Source organism: Balaenoptera borealis (assembly GCF_965194805.1).
Source record: "Balaenoptera borealis genome assembly, chromosome: 4".
In the NCBI taxonomy this organism is placed as follows: domain Eukaryota; kingdom Metazoa; phylum Chordata; class Mammalia; order Artiodactyla; family Balaenopteridae; genus Balaenoptera; species Balaenoptera borealis.
The window spans coordinates 57,008,496-57,025,765 of NC_138861.1; the positions used below are offsets into that span (position 1 = coordinate 57,008,496).

General features: G+C 39.9%; 2 protein-coding genes across 2 annotated transcripts in view; one reads left to right on the forward strand and one right to left on the reverse strand.

Moving 5' to 3' along the window:
* Positions 1-15,292, reverse strand: part of LOC309627443 (uncharacterized protein) — a 30,616-nt gene extending 15,324 nt beyond the window's left edge. The window contains exons 1-5 of the mRNA XM_082389379.1: positions 15,159-15,292; positions 11,860-12,032; positions 11,696-11,768; positions 10,534-10,637; positions 8,353-8,527 (exon numbers count right to left, since the gene is read on the reverse strand). Of these exons, the coding sequence (XP_082245505.1) occupies positions 8,353-8,527; positions 10,534-10,637; positions 11,696-11,768; positions 11,860-12,032; positions 15,159-15,234 (601 nt within the window). The 5' untranslated portion in view covers positions 15,235-15,292. The remainder of the gene's footprint in view (positions 1-8,352; positions 8,528-10,533; positions 10,638-11,695; positions 11,769-11,859; positions 12,033-15,158) is intronic.
* Positions 14,948-17,270, forward strand: part of LOC309628527 (uncharacterized protein) — a gene marked incomplete at its 5' end in the record, with an annotated part of 30,151 nt that continues 27,828 nt past the window's right edge. Inside the window, 2 exons of the mRNA XM_082391615.1 lie at positions 14,948-14,986; positions 15,078-15,813. Of these exons, the coding sequence (XP_082247741.1) occupies positions 14,948-14,986; positions 15,078-15,813 (775 nt within the window). The remainder of the gene's footprint in view (positions 14,987-15,077; positions 15,814-17,270) is intronic.

The window sequence follows — 17,270 nt, forward strand, 5'->3', positions numbered from 1 at the left end:
TTGCGAAGTCTATACAGATTTAACATATAGACAACTCTCATTTTCTCACGTGTGGAAGAGTCCTGCACAAGACCAGCCATGGCAGGTTTGTAATTTCGGGTATGGAAAAAAACAGAAACGTATATGCACACACATGATGCATAATCCAATTTAAAAACCTCTTCTTGGAATGTTCATTGCGGCTCTATTTACGATAGCCAGGACATGGAAGCAACCTAAGTGCCCATCGACAGATGAATGGATAAAGAAGATGTGGCACATATATACAATGGAATATTACTCAGCCATAAAAAGAAACGAAATTGAGTTATTTGTAGTCAGGTGGATGGACCTAGAGTCTGTCATACAGAGTGAAGTAAGTCAGAAAGAGAAAAAGAAATACTGTATGCTAACAGATATATACGGAATTAAAAAAAAAATGGTTATGAAGAACCTAGGGGCAGGACAGGAAGAAAGACGCAGGTGTAGAGAATGGACTTGAGGACACGGGGAGGGGGACGGGTAAGCTGGGACGAAGTGAGAGACTGGCATGGACATGTATACACTACCAAATGTAAAACAGCTAGTGAGAAGCAGCAGCACAGCACAGGGAGATCAGCTCGGTGCTTTGTGACCACCTAGAGGGGTGGGATAGGGAGGCTGGGAGGGAAACGCAAGAGGGAGGAGATATGGGGATATATGTAAATGTATAGCTGATTCACTATGTTACAAAGCAGAAACTAAGACACCATTGTAAAGCAATTATACTCCAATAAAGCAAAAAACAAAAACAAAACAAAAACAAAAAAAAGCACTTTTTGGATATGCAATGATAACCCTGCCTTTAGTACCAATAAATCGTCCAACATATTCTATAATTACAGAAGTGAAGAATAACTGTATATAACCTATGAGAAAAAAATCACAAAATGAATCTCAGTTCATAATTAGCAAGGGCAGCAGTGGCATGTAAACCTCAGAAGCAAAAACTGGTGGAGCTGAGAAAGGCACTGCATTCTTTTGATCATGATCTTGAGCTTCAAATCACACTTCAAACTAGTTAAAAGGGGAAAACGAAAGAGAAGAAATGTAATAACTGTTAGTTTTAGAGCAAAAAAGACAAGTCTAGGAGGATACAAATAATAACAAATTCAAAGAATGTGTGAAGACACAGTACATACTAAAAACCTATCATGAAAGTATGATGGTCAAGAACTCTCTCAGTAAAAGGTCAGACAAAAACTAGAACAGGGGGCTTCCCTGGTGGCACAGTGGTTGAGAATCTGCCTGCCGATGCAGGGGACACGGGTTCGAGCCCTGGTCTGGGAGGATCCCACATGCCGCGGAGCAACTGGGCCCGTGAGCCACACCTGCTGAGCCTGCGCGTCTGGAGCCTGTGCTCCGCAACGAGAGGCCGCGATGGTGAGAGGCCCGCGCACCGCGATGAAGAGTGGCCCTCCGCTTGCCGCGGCTGAAGAAGGCCCTCACACAGAAACGAAGACCCAGCACAACCATGAATAGATAAATGGATAAAAATAAAAAAAAAAAATGACTAATACTCTTTAAAAAAAAAAAAAAAATTAAAAAAAAAAAAAAAACTAGAACAAATGATCATGAATTCTAGTAGTTCTGGGGCTGAACAACCTACTCACTTAAACAAAAGGGACCATCACAAAAGTGCAGGTATTAAAAAATATTACACGAAAGGCAACTATCATGAGTCATTTTCTTAAGTGTTGTGTGGAGCATCACATTAAAATAACTGGAGTCTTTCAACACCCCATGACACACAGAAACAGAATGTCAGACATATGGATCTGACAGGATAGGATACAACTGTTACAACCTCTCACTACAGAAGAATGGACACAGGGTATAATTAACCAACTAGCCAAATTAATACAAACAGCCAGTAAACCCACCAGTAAATCAAAGGAATACAAAATAAAACAAAATGTGGTTATTCTCCTATCAGATTGAGCCAAGCCTTTAAAATGTGTATACCCTTTTGATCCAACAACTCTCTTTCTAAGTATTTAACCAAAAGAAATAGTCAGAGATATAGGCAAGGATACGTATCAGAGTACTATTTGGAACTGAAAAACTGGACATAGCTTATATACAAGAATGGATAAGCTATGTGTACTGTGGCATATTCATATAATGGAACATTGAACAGTCACAAAAAATGATGCAGTAGATGCAAATTTACTGACTTGCTAAATTAACTGAAAAGTTATGAAATTTGGAGTAATCCCACTTGCATGAAAAAGGGAGAGGTACTCATTTTTGTAGTTTTACACTTTTTTAAAAGTGCTACAAGCCATTGTTTGTGTGAGGCAGGCTTCACATCCACTGTTGGGGTGGACTACAAATTGGCATAGCATTTCTGGATGATAATTTGGCAATGTGTATCAACAGTCTTAAAAAGGTGGAAGCAAGAAGAACTACAATCCTGCAGCCTGTGGAACAAAAACCACATTCACAGAAAGACAGAAAAGATGAAAAAGCAGAGGGCTATGTACCAGATGAAGGAACAAGCGAAAACCCCAGAAAAACAATGAAGTGGAGATAGGCAACCTTCCAGAAAAAGAATTCAGGATAATGATAGTGAAGATGATCCAGGACCTCGGAAAAACAATGGAGGCAAAGATCGAGAAGATGCAAGAAATGTTTAACAAAGACCTGGAAGAATTAAAGAACAAACAAACAGAGATGAACAATACAATAACTGAAATGAAAACTACACTAGAAGGAATCAATAGCAGAATAACTGAGGCAGAAGAACGGATAAGTGACCTGGAAGACAGAATGGTGGAATTCACTGCTGCAGAACAGAATAAAGAATAAAGAATGAAAAGAAATGAAGACAGCCTAAGAGACCTCTCGGACAACATTACATGCAACAAAATTCGCATTATAGGGGTCCCAGAAGGAGAAGTGGGAGAGAAAGGACCAGAGAAAATATTTGAAGAGATTATAGTCGAAAACTTCCCTAACATGGGAAAGGAAATAGCCACGCAAGTCCAGGAAGCGCAGCGAGTCCCATACAGGATAAACCCAAGGAGAAACACACCGAGACACATAGTAATCAAATTGGCAAAAATTAAAGACAAAGAAAAATTACTGAAAGCAGCGAGGGAAAAACAACAAAAAGCATACAAGGGAACTCCCATAAGGTTAACAGCTGATTTCTCAGCAGAAACTCTACAAGCCAGAAGGCAGTGGCATGATATACTTAAAGTGATGAAAGGGAGGAACCTACAACCAAGATTACTCTACCCGGCAAGGATCTCATTCAGATTCGAGGGAGAAATCAAAAGCTTTACAGACAAGCAAAAGCTAAGAGAATTCAGCACCACCAAACCAGCTCTACAACAAATGCTAAAGGAACTTCTCTAAGTGGAAAGCACAAGAGAAGAAAAGGATCTACAAAAACAAACCCAAAACAATTAAGAAAACGGTCATAGGAACATACATATCGATAATTACCTTAAACGTGAATGGATTAAATGCTCCAACCAAAACACACAGGCTTGCTGAATGGATACAAAAACAAGACACACAAATATGCTGTCTACAAGAGACCCACTTCAGACCTAGGGACACATACAGACTGAGAGTGAGGGGATGGAAAAAGATATTCCATGCAAATGGAAAGCAAAAGAAAGCTGGAGTAGCTATACCCATATCACATAAAATAGACTTTAAAATAAAGAATGGGGCTTCCCTGGTGGCGCAATGGTTAAGAATCTGCCTGCTAATGCAGGGGACACGGGTTCGAGCCCTGGTCTGGGAAGATCCCACATGCCGTGGAGCAACTAGGCCCGTGAGCCACAACTACTGAGCCTGTGCGTCTGGAGCCTGTGCTCCGCAACAAGAGAGGTCACGATAGTGAGAGGCCCGTGCACCGCAATGAAGAGTGGCCCCCGCTTGCCGCAACTAGAGGAAGCCCTCGCACAGAAACAAAGACCCAATACAGCCAAAAATAAATAAATAAATAAATAAATAAATAAATAAATAATAACTAAAGGTGCTAATAATTAAAAAAATAAAAAAAATAAAAATAAAAAAATAAAGAATGTTACAAGAGACAAGGAAGGACACTACATAATGATCACGGGATCAATCCAAGAAGATATAACAATTATAAATATATATGCACCCAACATAGAAGCACCTCAATACATAAGGCAACTGCTAACAGCTATAACGGAGGAAATCTACAGTAACACAATAATAGTGGGGGACTTGAACACCTCACTTACACCAATGGACAGATCATCCAAAATGAAAATAAATAAGGAAACAGAAGCTCTAAATGAGGCAATAGACCAGATAGATGTAATTGATATTTATAGGAGAGTCCATCCAAAAACTGCAGATTACACTTTCTTCTCAAGTGCGCACGGAACACTCTCCAGGATAGATCACATCTTGGGTCAAAAATCAAGCCTCAGTAAAGTTAAGAAAATTGAAATCATACCAAGCATCTTTTCTGACCACAACGCTATGAGATTAGAAATCAATTACAGGGAAAAAAACGTAAAAAACACAAACACATGGAGGCTAAACAATACGTTACCAAATATCCAAGAGATCACTGAAGAAATCAAAGAGGAAATCAAAAAATACCTAGAGACAAATGACAATGAAAACACGATGATCCAAAACCTACGGGATGCAGCAAAAGCAGTTCTAAGAGGGAAGTTTATAGCTATACAAGCCTACCTAAAGAAACAAGAAAAATCTCAAGTAAACAATCTAACCTTACACCTAAAGGAACTAGAGAAAGAAGAACAAACAAAACCCAAAGTTAGCAGAAGGAAAGAAATCATCAAGATCAGAGCAGACATAAGTGAAATAGAAACAAAGAAAACAATAGCAAAGATCAATAAAAATAAAAGCTGGTTCTTTGAGAAGATAAACAAAATTGATAAACCATTAGCCAGACTCATCAAGAAAAAGAGGGAGAGGACTCAAATCAATAAAATTAGAAATGAAAAAGGAGAAGTTACAACAGACACTGCAGAAATACAAAGCATCCTAAGAGACTACTACAAGCAACTCTATGCCAATAAAATGGACAACCTGGAAGAAATGGACAAATTCTTAGAAAGGTATAACTTTCCAAGACTGAACCAGGAAGAAACAGAAAATATGAACAGACCAATCACAAGTAATGAAATTGAAACTGTGATTAAAAATCTTCCAACAAACAAAAGTCCAGGACCACATGGCTTCACAGGTGAATTCTATCAAACATTTAGAGAAGAGCTAACACCCATCCTTCTCAAACTCTTCCAAAAAACGGCAGAGGAAGGAACACTCCCAAACTCATTCTATGAGGCCACCATCACCCTGATCTCCAAACCAGACAAAAATACTACAAAAAAAGAAAATTACAGACCAATATCACTGATGAATATAGATGCAAAAATCCTCAACAAAATACTAGCAAACAGAATCCAACAACACATTAAAAGGACCATACACCACGATCAAGTGGGATTTATCCCAGGGATGCAAGGATTCTTCAATATACGCAAATCAATCAATGTGATACACCATATTAACAAATTGAAGAAGAAAAACCATATGATCATCTCAATAGAGGCAGAAAAAGCTTTTGACGAAATTCAACACCCATTTATGATAAAAACTCTCCAGAAAGTGGGCATAGAGGGAACCTACCTCAACATAATAAAGGCCATATACAACAAACCCACAGCAAACATCATTCTCAATGGTGAAAAACTGAAAGCATTTCCTCTAAGATCAGGAACGAGACAAGGATGTCCACTCTCACCACTATTATTCAACATAGTTTTGGAAGTCCTAGCCATGGCAATCAGAGAAGAAAAAGAAATAAAAGGAATACAAATTGGAAAAGAAGAAGTAAAACTGTCACTGTTTGCAGAAGACATGATACTATACATAGAGAATCCTAAAAATGCCACCAGAAAACTGCTAGAGCTAATTAATGAATATGGTAAAGTTGCAGGATACAAAATTAATGCACAGAAATCTCTTGCATTCCTATACACTAATGATGAAAAATCTGAAAGAGAAATTATGGAAACACTCCCATTTACCACTGCAACAAAAAGAATAAAATATCTAGGAATAAACCTATCTAGGGAGACAAAAGACCTGTATGCAGAAAACTATAAGACACTGATGAAAGAAATTAAAGATGATACCAACAGATGTAGAGATATACCATGTTCTTTGATTGGAAGAACCAATATTGTGAAAATGACTATACTACGCAAAGCAATCTACAGATTCAATGCAATCCCTATCAAATTACCAATGGCATTTTTTATGGAACTAGAACAAATCATCTTAAAATGTGTATGGAGACACAAAAGACCCCGAAAAGCCAAAGCAGTCTTGAGGGAAAAAAACGGAGCTGGAGGTATCAGACTCCCTGACTTCAGACTATACTACAAAGCTACAGTAATCAAGACAATATGGTACTGGCACAAAAACAGAAACATCGATCAATGGAACAAGATAGAAAGCCCAGAGATAAACCCACGCACCTACGGTCAACTAATCTATGACAAAGGAGGCAAAGATATACAATGGAGAAAAGACAGTCTCTTCAATAAGTGGTGCCGGGAAAACTGGAGAGCTACATGTAGAAGAATGAAATTAGAACACTCTCTAACACCAGACACAAAAATAAACTCAAAATGGATTCGAGACTTAAATGTAAGACTGGACACTATAAAACTCTTAGAGGAAAACATAGGAAGAACACTCTTTGACATAAATCACAGCAAGACCTTTTTTGATCCACCTCCTAGAGTAATGGAAATAAAAAGAAAAATACACAAATGGGACCTAATGAAACGTCAAAGCTTTTGCACAGCAAAGGAAACCATAAACAAGACGAAAAGACAACCCTCAGAATGGGAGAAAATATTCGCAAACGAATCAACGGACAAAGAATTAATCTCTAAAATATATAAACAGCTCATGCAGCTCAATATTAAAGAAACAAACAACCCAATCCAAAAATGGGCAGAAGACCTAAATAGACATTTCTCCAAAGAAGACATACAGATGGCCAAGAAGCACATGAAAAGCTGCTCAACATCACTAATTATTAGAGAAATGCAAATCAAAACTACAATGAGATATCACCTCACACCAGTTAGAATGGGCATCATCAGAAAATCTACAAACAACAAATGCTGGAGAGGGTGTGGAGAAAAGGGAACCCTCTTGCACTGTTGGTGGGAATGTAAATTGATACAGCCAGTATGGAGAACAGTATGAAGGTTCCTTAAAAAACTAAAAATAGAATTACCATATGATCCAGCAATCCCACTACTGGGCATATACCCAGACAAAACCATAAGTCAAAAAGACACATGCACCCCAATGTTCACTGCAGCGCTATTTACAAGAGCCAGGGCATGGAAGCAACCTAAATGCCCATCGACAGACAAATGGATAAAGAAGTTGTGGTACATATATACAATGGAATATTACTCAGCCATAAAAAGGAACGAAATTGAGTCATTTGTTGAGACGTGGATGGATCTAGAGACTGTCATACAGAGTGAAGTAAGTCAGAAAGAGAAAAACAAATATCGTATATTCACGCATGTATGTGGAACCTAGAAAAATGGTACAGATGAACCAGTTTGCAGGGCATAAGTTGAGACAGATGTAGAGAACAAACGTATGGACACCAAGGGGGGAAAACCATGGTGGCGTGGGGATGGTGGTGTGCTGAATTGGGCGATTGGTACTGACATGTATACACTGATGTGTATAAAACTGATGACTAATAAGAACCTGCAGTATAAAAAAAAAAAAATCTTAAAAATATGTCACACTTAGTCATTCCACTTCTAGGACCTTATTCTACAGAAGTAATCCCAGTGGACACAGAGACGTATATACAATGTATTCACATTGTTTCTGACAGGGAAAAGCAAACTGCGTAAATCTAATTGCAAAGAATTGATTAAACTATGGGACATCAATATGATGGAATACTACATGATACATCATTAAGTGAAAAAAGCAGGAATATGAAATAGCAAGTATACTACAATTCTATGTTTGTAATCACTAAGTGTACAAATATATTTATAGAAAAACAAAAGACTGAAAGTGTATGCACCAAAATGAACAGTGATTATGTCTGGGTATTAAGATTATAGGTAATTGTTCTCTTGTTACTGTGTATTTTCTATAAAGAATATATGCAACTCTTAGAGACAGATTAAAAGCAAAACAAAAGTTATCAGTAAAATGAGACTTTAAAAAATATCCTATCACAACAGTATTATGCCAAAAGCTAAGCATATATCATATTAAAAATTCAATATTTTCAATTTTAGAATTTACCTCTAAGCCATAAATCCTCACTAAGAGATTCTGCCAAAGCACTTGCACCGAGGTCACCAATGAGTGTGTTGCAGTTCAGAGTGATGCGCCTCAAACCAGCCATACAGTCAAGATCAGGTCTCCTGGAACGAAGACTCTCAGCCCAGGTTTCTTCATGCCTTCTGGTAGTCTGATACTTCAAAGATTTAATGGGATGAAATTAAGATGCTTGAAGAAGGAAACAGGGTGTGCCTACTGAGTATGGCTTATTATGTCAGAGATTTACACACATACATATCAAGCATATATGCCAGGAGAATCAACCTGAGAAATTAAACAGTCACTGCTGCTTTACGAGTCCAGTGACCCAGACTCTAGTTCGTCAGTGATTAGATTCCAGCCACTGGATGACCTGCTCTTGAATAGTTATGTAAAGTTGGACAACTCAATTATAGTCTATGAATTCTTTTCCTTATCTTCTAAGTCAGGGAATTGGTTCTAAATTCTATCATTGCTGAGGCTCTAAATGTCATCATTCTGTCCTCCAATGGTCTCCAAACACCTGACTGGGCAACCCATAAGAAAACTTTTTAATATGCATCTTATTTTTTAACAAATTATATACACGAAGTTCTATACATATAATGTATGTACATTATAAACTACACAGATATTGTTTAAATGATACAAAGCTAAATAGGTTCTAATATGTTCTTTTCCTAACTCCTAAGGCATTATTTTATTTATTTTAAAAAAATATTTATTTATTTGTTTGTTTGTTTGTTTGACTGTGCCGGGTCTTTAGTTGCAGCATGATGGATATTTTAGTTGTGGCATGTGGGCTCTTAGTTACGACAGGCACGTGGGATCTAGTTCCTTGAGCAGGGATCGAACCCAGTGCCCCTGCATTGGGAGCGCAGAGCCTTAACTGCTGGACCGCCAGGGAAGTCCCAGGCATTATTTTAAAAACTATATTTACAAAATGGATCTCACATGCTACCTAGGGTATGCACACCAACTTTAGAGGCCTGGACTATGCACAGCCAGTTGGATGCGCCTTGGGAAAATAATGGTTTGACATTTAACCACAAGTATTGCCTTAAAGACATTCAATTCTTTATATTCATAAAATAAAGTTTGGTAACAGGGAACACTGACTTTAAATGGAAAAAGTCTTGTTACATTCTTGAAAAAATAAAAGACTCAAAGTGCCTTTGATACTCTAAAAGGAAAATCATTAGTGTCATTTTTCTATTAACAATAACTTATAAAAGCTCCAAGCAGAAATAACACCAATCACTTACACAGTGCTTAGTATGTGCCAGGCACTATTTATACAAATGAGTTCATTTAAACCTCATAATGAGGCATAGACATTAAGTGATTTGCCCATGGTCAAATGCTATGAAAAGGGAGAAAGGGAATTTGAACCTAGGCCATTTGGCTTAGGCACCCAAGTTCTTGACTGTTTTCAACCCCAGGGGTCAATGGACTTGCCCTGTATAGGCTCAAAGAATTTTTCAATTTTTAAAATCTAAATTTAAACATTTCCAGCTTTGTGGGCTATACAGTTTCTGTTGCAACTACTCAACCCCGCTGGCGTAGGGTGAAAGTAGCCATAGCTATCATGTAAACAATGGGTGTGACTATGTTCCAAAAAAACTTTCTTTACCAGGCGACAGGCTGGATCTGGCCCACCAGCCATAGTTTACCTACCCTTGATCTGCACCATCAAACCATTCAGAAGGCTTCATGTCAAATTATTAAATAACTTTAGGCCTAAATACAGTAATTATAACCACTGTAAAGTTGTTAAGGCATTATTTTAAAAACTGTATTTACAAATTGCTGATGTAGTGATTTTTATTAGTTTATAAACTACAGCAGCTAGTAAACACTTGATTCATTTAAGTCTTGAAGACTATAATGGCATAGTTTTTTCACAGTATCACAATCAATGTTTTCAGTAACTAAAAATACATTAAAATATTATTATATATTAAATCTCTTATTTCTAAAATTAAGTGGACTATCTTTACTAAATGGCAGAATCCCAAACTGAAAACTGGTCATATTCTTTCAACAAAACGAAAGCTGCACTCACACGTATCAAAAGACAAAAATTAACTGCCATCTGTATCAATATATTAATGTGCTTCAATCACATATGTTTTCATGAAAGTTCAAACATAAAAAAATCACCTTTAAGACCTTGGCCATGTGATCTGCTCCCTGCCATGTCAGATTACACCCCGTGAAGTTTACTGTCTTAAGAGTGGTAGAGTTCTTTACACCTTGACAAATAACTAAAAGAAAGAAAAAAAACCACACACACAATAAGATGAAGAGCCTATACATTTGTCAATCTTGACTTATTTGCTTTTCTTGAGTCAATTGGAGGTTTATAGCCACATTCTTAAAATCATTAACTACAATCTTCCCAAACAGGTAATTGATGAACAGATGCATTCGAAAACTTGTCAGTAACAAAGTGTTATTCCAGTTTACAGCAGCAGTTTAATTCTATTTAGATACTAAAACTGAATACACTGAATACTGCAAACTTTATTCCCAACCACTCAGTAAAATACTACATACCTTTTGAGACATAGGAAAAAAAAGAAAAACCTAAAAATCTTAAGACTCTTCCTATTTTCATTTCCAATGATACTTCCCAATCTTGATGATCAATCAGCGATTTAAATGTCAACTATAAACCCAGTATTTTATTAGGTGCTATGCAGTATACTAGAGCAATAGAAGAGAGAGGACCTCAAACCCTCTGCTCCCTCAAATTGAAAGGCAGGCTTCCTTACCCCTCCAGACCACTACTGGACACAGGGAACACACACTAATGTTTCAGGACCCCAACTAACAGTCACCTGCTTTGTGATTACTTCCATGACACACCCTCACTAACACCACTGAGTTTGCTGCTCTTACGGGACGTGACATATATTTCCTATTTTAACACATACCACAGTGCATTATAATTATGATTGCAGATACATGTTCTAACAATTTAAAGATAATGATGACTTTTTTGCTCTTTAGATCTTGCTATTTCCCTTCCCATAATATTTCTTGAAGAGAAACATTAAAATATAGACAAACACAAAAAAACAGAAAATACACAAAATGTGTGGTTTGTGGCTTAACACAAACTTAAGTAAAATTAGTTCTGACAGTATCCAGCATGACAAACTTCCACGGTACAAATGAGAATGGACCAAGGTTTGAGCAGGCACAGGAGACAACCCAGGCATGAACACCACCAAGAAAAGGTAGACAGGAAGTAACATGGTGTGTAGGAAATCACGAGACCAGTCTGATGAGAAGAGACTTAAACAAGACTGAAACTCACTTTCTAAACCTCCATCTCCAAGTGGACAATTCGCAAGACACAGGTGCACCAAAGCGGCCGATTTATTCAATCCCTTTAATGGGGAGAACAAGTTTAAAATTTTATTGCTTTAGTTTGCTCCAAAAGCAACTATCAAATGTTGGCAGCACACAATGAAGGCTTACCTTTGTTAACATAGTTAAGTCGCTCTCTCTAAGAACTAGCCCATTTAGCTCCAGGTTCCTTAGCGCACCCGACACACTTACACAGCATTTAAGAGCTTTACACAACTGCAAGGTCACATCTTTATTTCTTATCGCAGGAACACGACTTCTGTAAACTTTATTTCTGTCACAACCTAAACCAAAATTATTGTAAAATGAGTGATTTAAACCATATATTTTATCATCACTAAAAAGCATCTAAATAAAAAAAAAAAGCATCTGCTCTGTGCTAAGGATTAGAAACGACTCCTGCCCTTAAAGCCTTCATTAAGGAGGGAGATGTATAAACTCAAAATTTCAATCACATGAGATAAAGAACCATAACCTTTGTGCACAGAGGTTCCTATGGAGGCAAAAAGTTATATCTAAGTGACGGCTTCATGATAATCTTGAAGTAGAATCTAGAAAAGATGAGAGTACGCAGAGTTGGAGTAGGAGGTGCATTAACTGCACAGGGAGCACCTGTGCAAAGAAACTCAAGCCCGACACCTGCTGGGCACTTTAAATACTGCAGGTGGGGATGACTAAAGGCCAGGGGTCCAAGTGTGAGAAGAGACAGAAATGAAAATAGAGATGCTGGCCGAAGCAAGCCTGGGAGAGAGCATGGCTTGTATCCCACAGGTGATGAGGCCTGGGGCTACCACTGGCTGAGTAAGGGTGCCTCCGCTGATTAGAAAAAGGCACCCCGCTGCTGAAGGACGATTAGATAAAGGGAGTGATCACAAAAAGATCCCCTTCCTCAGGGTCAAAGAGCCCCACGAGGCTTGGCCGAGCACAGTTCGGACTACACGCCTCTGTGCAGAGCACACGCTGGGCGGCTAGTATGCACTAACTCTGTGTGGGCAAGCCATTAGCAGCATTATTTTAAGCGTATCTTTTTATGTTAGAAGATCACTCAACCCGAGTAGGCAGATGAACTTAGAGGAACTGATGAGCCCAGGGGCCACAAAACCACCCAGGAGCTTCTGCCATAGTCCGGGCAAAATGTAATATAATATGGATGAAGAAGCAAATTTAGGAGGAGGCCAAAATCTACAAGCTAGACCCAGTGGATGAAAAACATAAAGAAAGTTCAGTGAAGGAACTCTGAAGAAAATGGGCTCTGCAATAAACTTTTCTTACATTCAATGTCAAATATTAGGCAAAATAAGTACCGTGGCCTTTCAGGTCCCTTCCAGCTATAATTTCTTTTGATTTCTAACTTATTACTCTTGTTAAGTAATGTCCCTTCAGAGGTACAGAACAGTTCTTACACCTGAATGGGATGCAAAGAATAATCTGACTTCTCTTCACCAGGGGATGAGTTGAACTGTCCTTGCAGAAGAGATAACACATGGTGTGAACCCCAGATCCTAGAAAAGGGCCAGGCACACAATAAGTATTCAGCTTTTTGAAAACAAATGAACAATCATTTCCTCTCCTAAATCTTCGCACCCTTCCTCTGCTGGCTACTTTCTCTCAGCTTATAAACATCCTCAAATATACTCACTAAAAACTTTCAGACCTATGATTCTTTGTATCATCTTGTGGGTAACCTAAGTCTCTCCCATGCCTTCAAACACCTGTCCTCCCAAAAAGCCCAGATCTGAACCTTGGGCCCAGACCCGTCTACCAGGCCCCTCGAAAGCACTGAAGATGAAGTAAGATCCTCTCCCCACCCCCAATCCCTTCCTACTGTGCTCTGTATTTCACAAAAAGATGCAGCTGTAAACTGTCACCCACGCTTGCTGCCCTCCCTTTTCTAACTGGTCACCAGGCCCCACCCATTCTCTCTCGGATCTCCAAAATCCAGTCCAACCTTTTATAACTTAAGTGGGGCCTTTAGATTACAATTCACCCTGCACCCAATCAACTGCCTTCCACATGGAGGTCCGAGTGAGCCTCTAAACCAGAAGTCCATCTCACTGTTCTTTAGGGTTTCCCACAGCCTTCAGGATAAACATCCAAACTTCTGACAGGACAAACAAGGCCCCTTTCTGTTGGGCCCCACTAGGTTTCCAGTATCAACTCTCATTTCTTTCCCAAACCCTGAGGTCCAGTCCTGTACATTAATTTTGCCATATTTTCTTATATTTCTCAAACTTTGACACACTGCTCCCTCCTGCCACCCCAGGAGGTTCTACTATCCTTAGAAAGGATGGCACCTCCTCCAAGAAGCCTACCCTGAACTTTCCCTTTTAAGAGTCTGTGCTCTGCAAAGGGGAAAGGTGGGGGGGAGGGATAAATTAGGAGTTTGGGATTAACATATACACATGGCTATATATAAAACAGGTAATCAACAAGGACCTACTGCATAGCACAGGGAACTCTACTCCATATCCTGTAATAACCTGCACGGGAAAAGAATCTGAAAAAGAATGGATATATGTATAACTGAATAACTTTGCTGTACACCTAAAACTAACACAATATTGTAAATCAACCATACTCCAATATAAAATAAAAATTAAATTAAAAAAAAAAAAAAGATTCTGTGCTCTGCAGCACCAGAACTCACTTCTTCCAGAGCACTGACTACTGTGCTTGTGTTTACTTGCCGCCCAGTAGAAGGGGAGAGTACCTAGGGCAGAAGCATTGTCTCCAGCAGCCCTTGGTTCTGACAACTCATTCAAGTGCCAGGATACTTTACACACATAACGTGCTTGATTAATTGTAAGAACCCACAGAAAGAGTGGTGTTAATGTCATTTTACAAGTGTGGGGATTGCAGTTCAAAAGTAACCTGCACAGGCCACAGAGAGCATAAGCCCTGGAATTCAAACCCTAAGCTGCCTTCACACCGGTGCTCTTTCCACTACATGATATGACTATTGAAAAAAAGATTTTTTTTTTTCCTGAGCCCTGTTTTAATGGAAAGGAAATGAAGCTGGGATATATCAATTTCCTAATCGCTTTGGTCTGTACCAGGCAAAGTCATTCAACAGACCAGGTAACATCTGTGGAACAATTAAAGATGCTCCAAACTGTGCTAAGTGTTCTACACTGTAGAATCTACAGGCATTAACAGAGTGAGTCCTTGTAACCGCCAGAGAGTGGGTCCTGTTAAGCCCATGCTCCAGATGAGAACACTGAGACCTAGAAGCCTTAAGGTACTCGGCCGGGGTCACCGAGCTGGCAGGAGTCCTAGGCCGCACGCCCCGTCTAGTGCACGCACACCCGGCCACCGGGCACCGGTTCTAGTGCCCACCCTCCACCTTGCACCATCTAAAACCCCGCTTCGCAGCACCCACACGAGAGCCCCTGGAAGCGGGAAGTACAAACCTGTCTCGCCAAGCCGTGGCTGGAAGAAGCTCTGGATACAGATCAGGGGCAGAGCGTGCTCAGGAACGGCGCCCATTCCAACCCTCGGAGGCGGTCGGCGTTAAGTCCAGCAGGCCCTCCTGCAGGAAAGCGCGCAAGGCGGGCAGAGGCACCGAGTCCTGCAGCGCGCACAGGTCCTCACAGCGCGGTAAGAAGTCGGCTGCGCTGTGGCAGCGCAGCTTCACCGGTCATCATGGCCCGAGCGCGGCCTCGGGGACGCTGGCTGTGGACACGATGCCCACACCCGCCTGGGGGCCCCGGCTCGCCTCCCGGCCCCTCGGGCGCCCACCGCCCGGCGGCTGCAGCCCCGCAGCGTGCGCAGGACCCGTGTCGCAGCCAGAAGACGCAGGGCCACGGGCCCCAGTTAGGCAGGCCCCTCCATGCCGCGCTCACTTTGACGCCGACCTCATCGCCCTCCGCGCCAGGGGGCTGCCGTTCCAACCAGCAGGCGGCGCCGTGGGGGCGGGGCTCGAGGACGTCACTGCACTCGCCGTGCGTCCGCACGCAGCCCCGCCTCCCATGGGGACCTGGCCTGAGGAGCAGGGCGGCCGGAAAGGTAGGAGGCGTGGAGAATTTGCGGTTTCAAAAAAGCGTTTGCTGACTGATCCAAGCAAAAGTGAGACATGGTTGTATCAACGCATTTTTTTTTTAAATATTTAATTGCAGTGGTTGTTTTTTTATTATTAATTAATTTATTGTTTTTTATTTAATTTAATGTTATATATTTATATATAAATTTATTTATATTTATATATATTTATATATTTTTATATTTATATTTAATTAATTTATATAATTTAATTTTAATTAATTAATTAATTAATTTTTGTCGGTGTTGGGTCTTCGTTTCTGTGTGAGGGCTTTCTCTTGTTGTGGCAAGTGGGGGGCCACTCTTCATCGCGGTGCGCGGGCCTCTCACCGTCGCGGCCTCTCTTGTTGCGGAGCACAGGCTCCAGACTCAACGCATTTTAAAAGTAGTAAAACTCCCGATAAGTGTCTGTGCTCACCCCGCCCAGGAGAGAGCGTGCCCTCCGTGAGGAACACGTGAAAGGCTGAGTGAACGTCTGCCTGTGGTCTGTTACCTGGTGCACGGGTGTGTGAATTTCTGCGGAGAGCTCTCAATTTCTGTAGTTTCTGCTGACTTGATACGGTGGTTGGCAAATGGTGACGTGTTCCATGCTTTCAGGACATGATTGTGGTTACTAATAATCACTTTGTTCTCTCTGTGCATGTCTGTGTCCTAATATTTTCTTTTTATAAGGACCCCAGTCATACTGGACTAGAGCCCACCCATTTGACCTCATTTGACCTCAGTTACCTATTTAAGGGCCTTATCTCCAAATACAGTCATATTACGAGGTATGGGGGGTTAAGACTTCCACATATTAACTTGAGCAGGACAATTCAGCTGATAATAGAAGGTAAGAGTAATTTAAGCAAGTAAGTAACTATTTTTTAAAGTGAGTTGCTTAAAGATATGAATTGACTCAAGAAGAACAAGAAGAAATTACATAACACTGTACGTTATACAAAGGTATTAAATTAATCATCATAACATCCTGGAGATCAGCTTGAAATTAGACTAAACAAGATTAAGCAACTTATCCAGAGTTGTATAGTTAGTACTTTCCAGAATTTAAACCAGGTATTTTCCCAGTTCCATTCTACATTATATTTTCATTTCATTATTTGAAATGAATTTTGAGTCTTCATTTTGCTTAGTTTCTGAAGTTCTATGGGGATAGAATGGAGTTGGATATTTTCAGTGACATTCATACATGGGGAAGGAAATTGAGTCCAGAAGCTTCCGCGATGTTTCCATGGAGAACGCTAACAACAGAACCAGAAACACCGTTATCCTTTTGGTTCAGTCATCTTTCGTAACACACTATAAGAATTAATTTTAAGAAGCCCAATGTTTTCCAAACTTTCACCAATGGGCTCTGTAGGGTCCTCTAATAATAAATAAGAGACTCATTAGTTTCACATTCCAAGCCACTTAAGACCAGGAGTTCTGATTGTTCTTTGTGAGAAAATCAAGTGACAATCATAGCTCGTAATTTAGGATGGTTT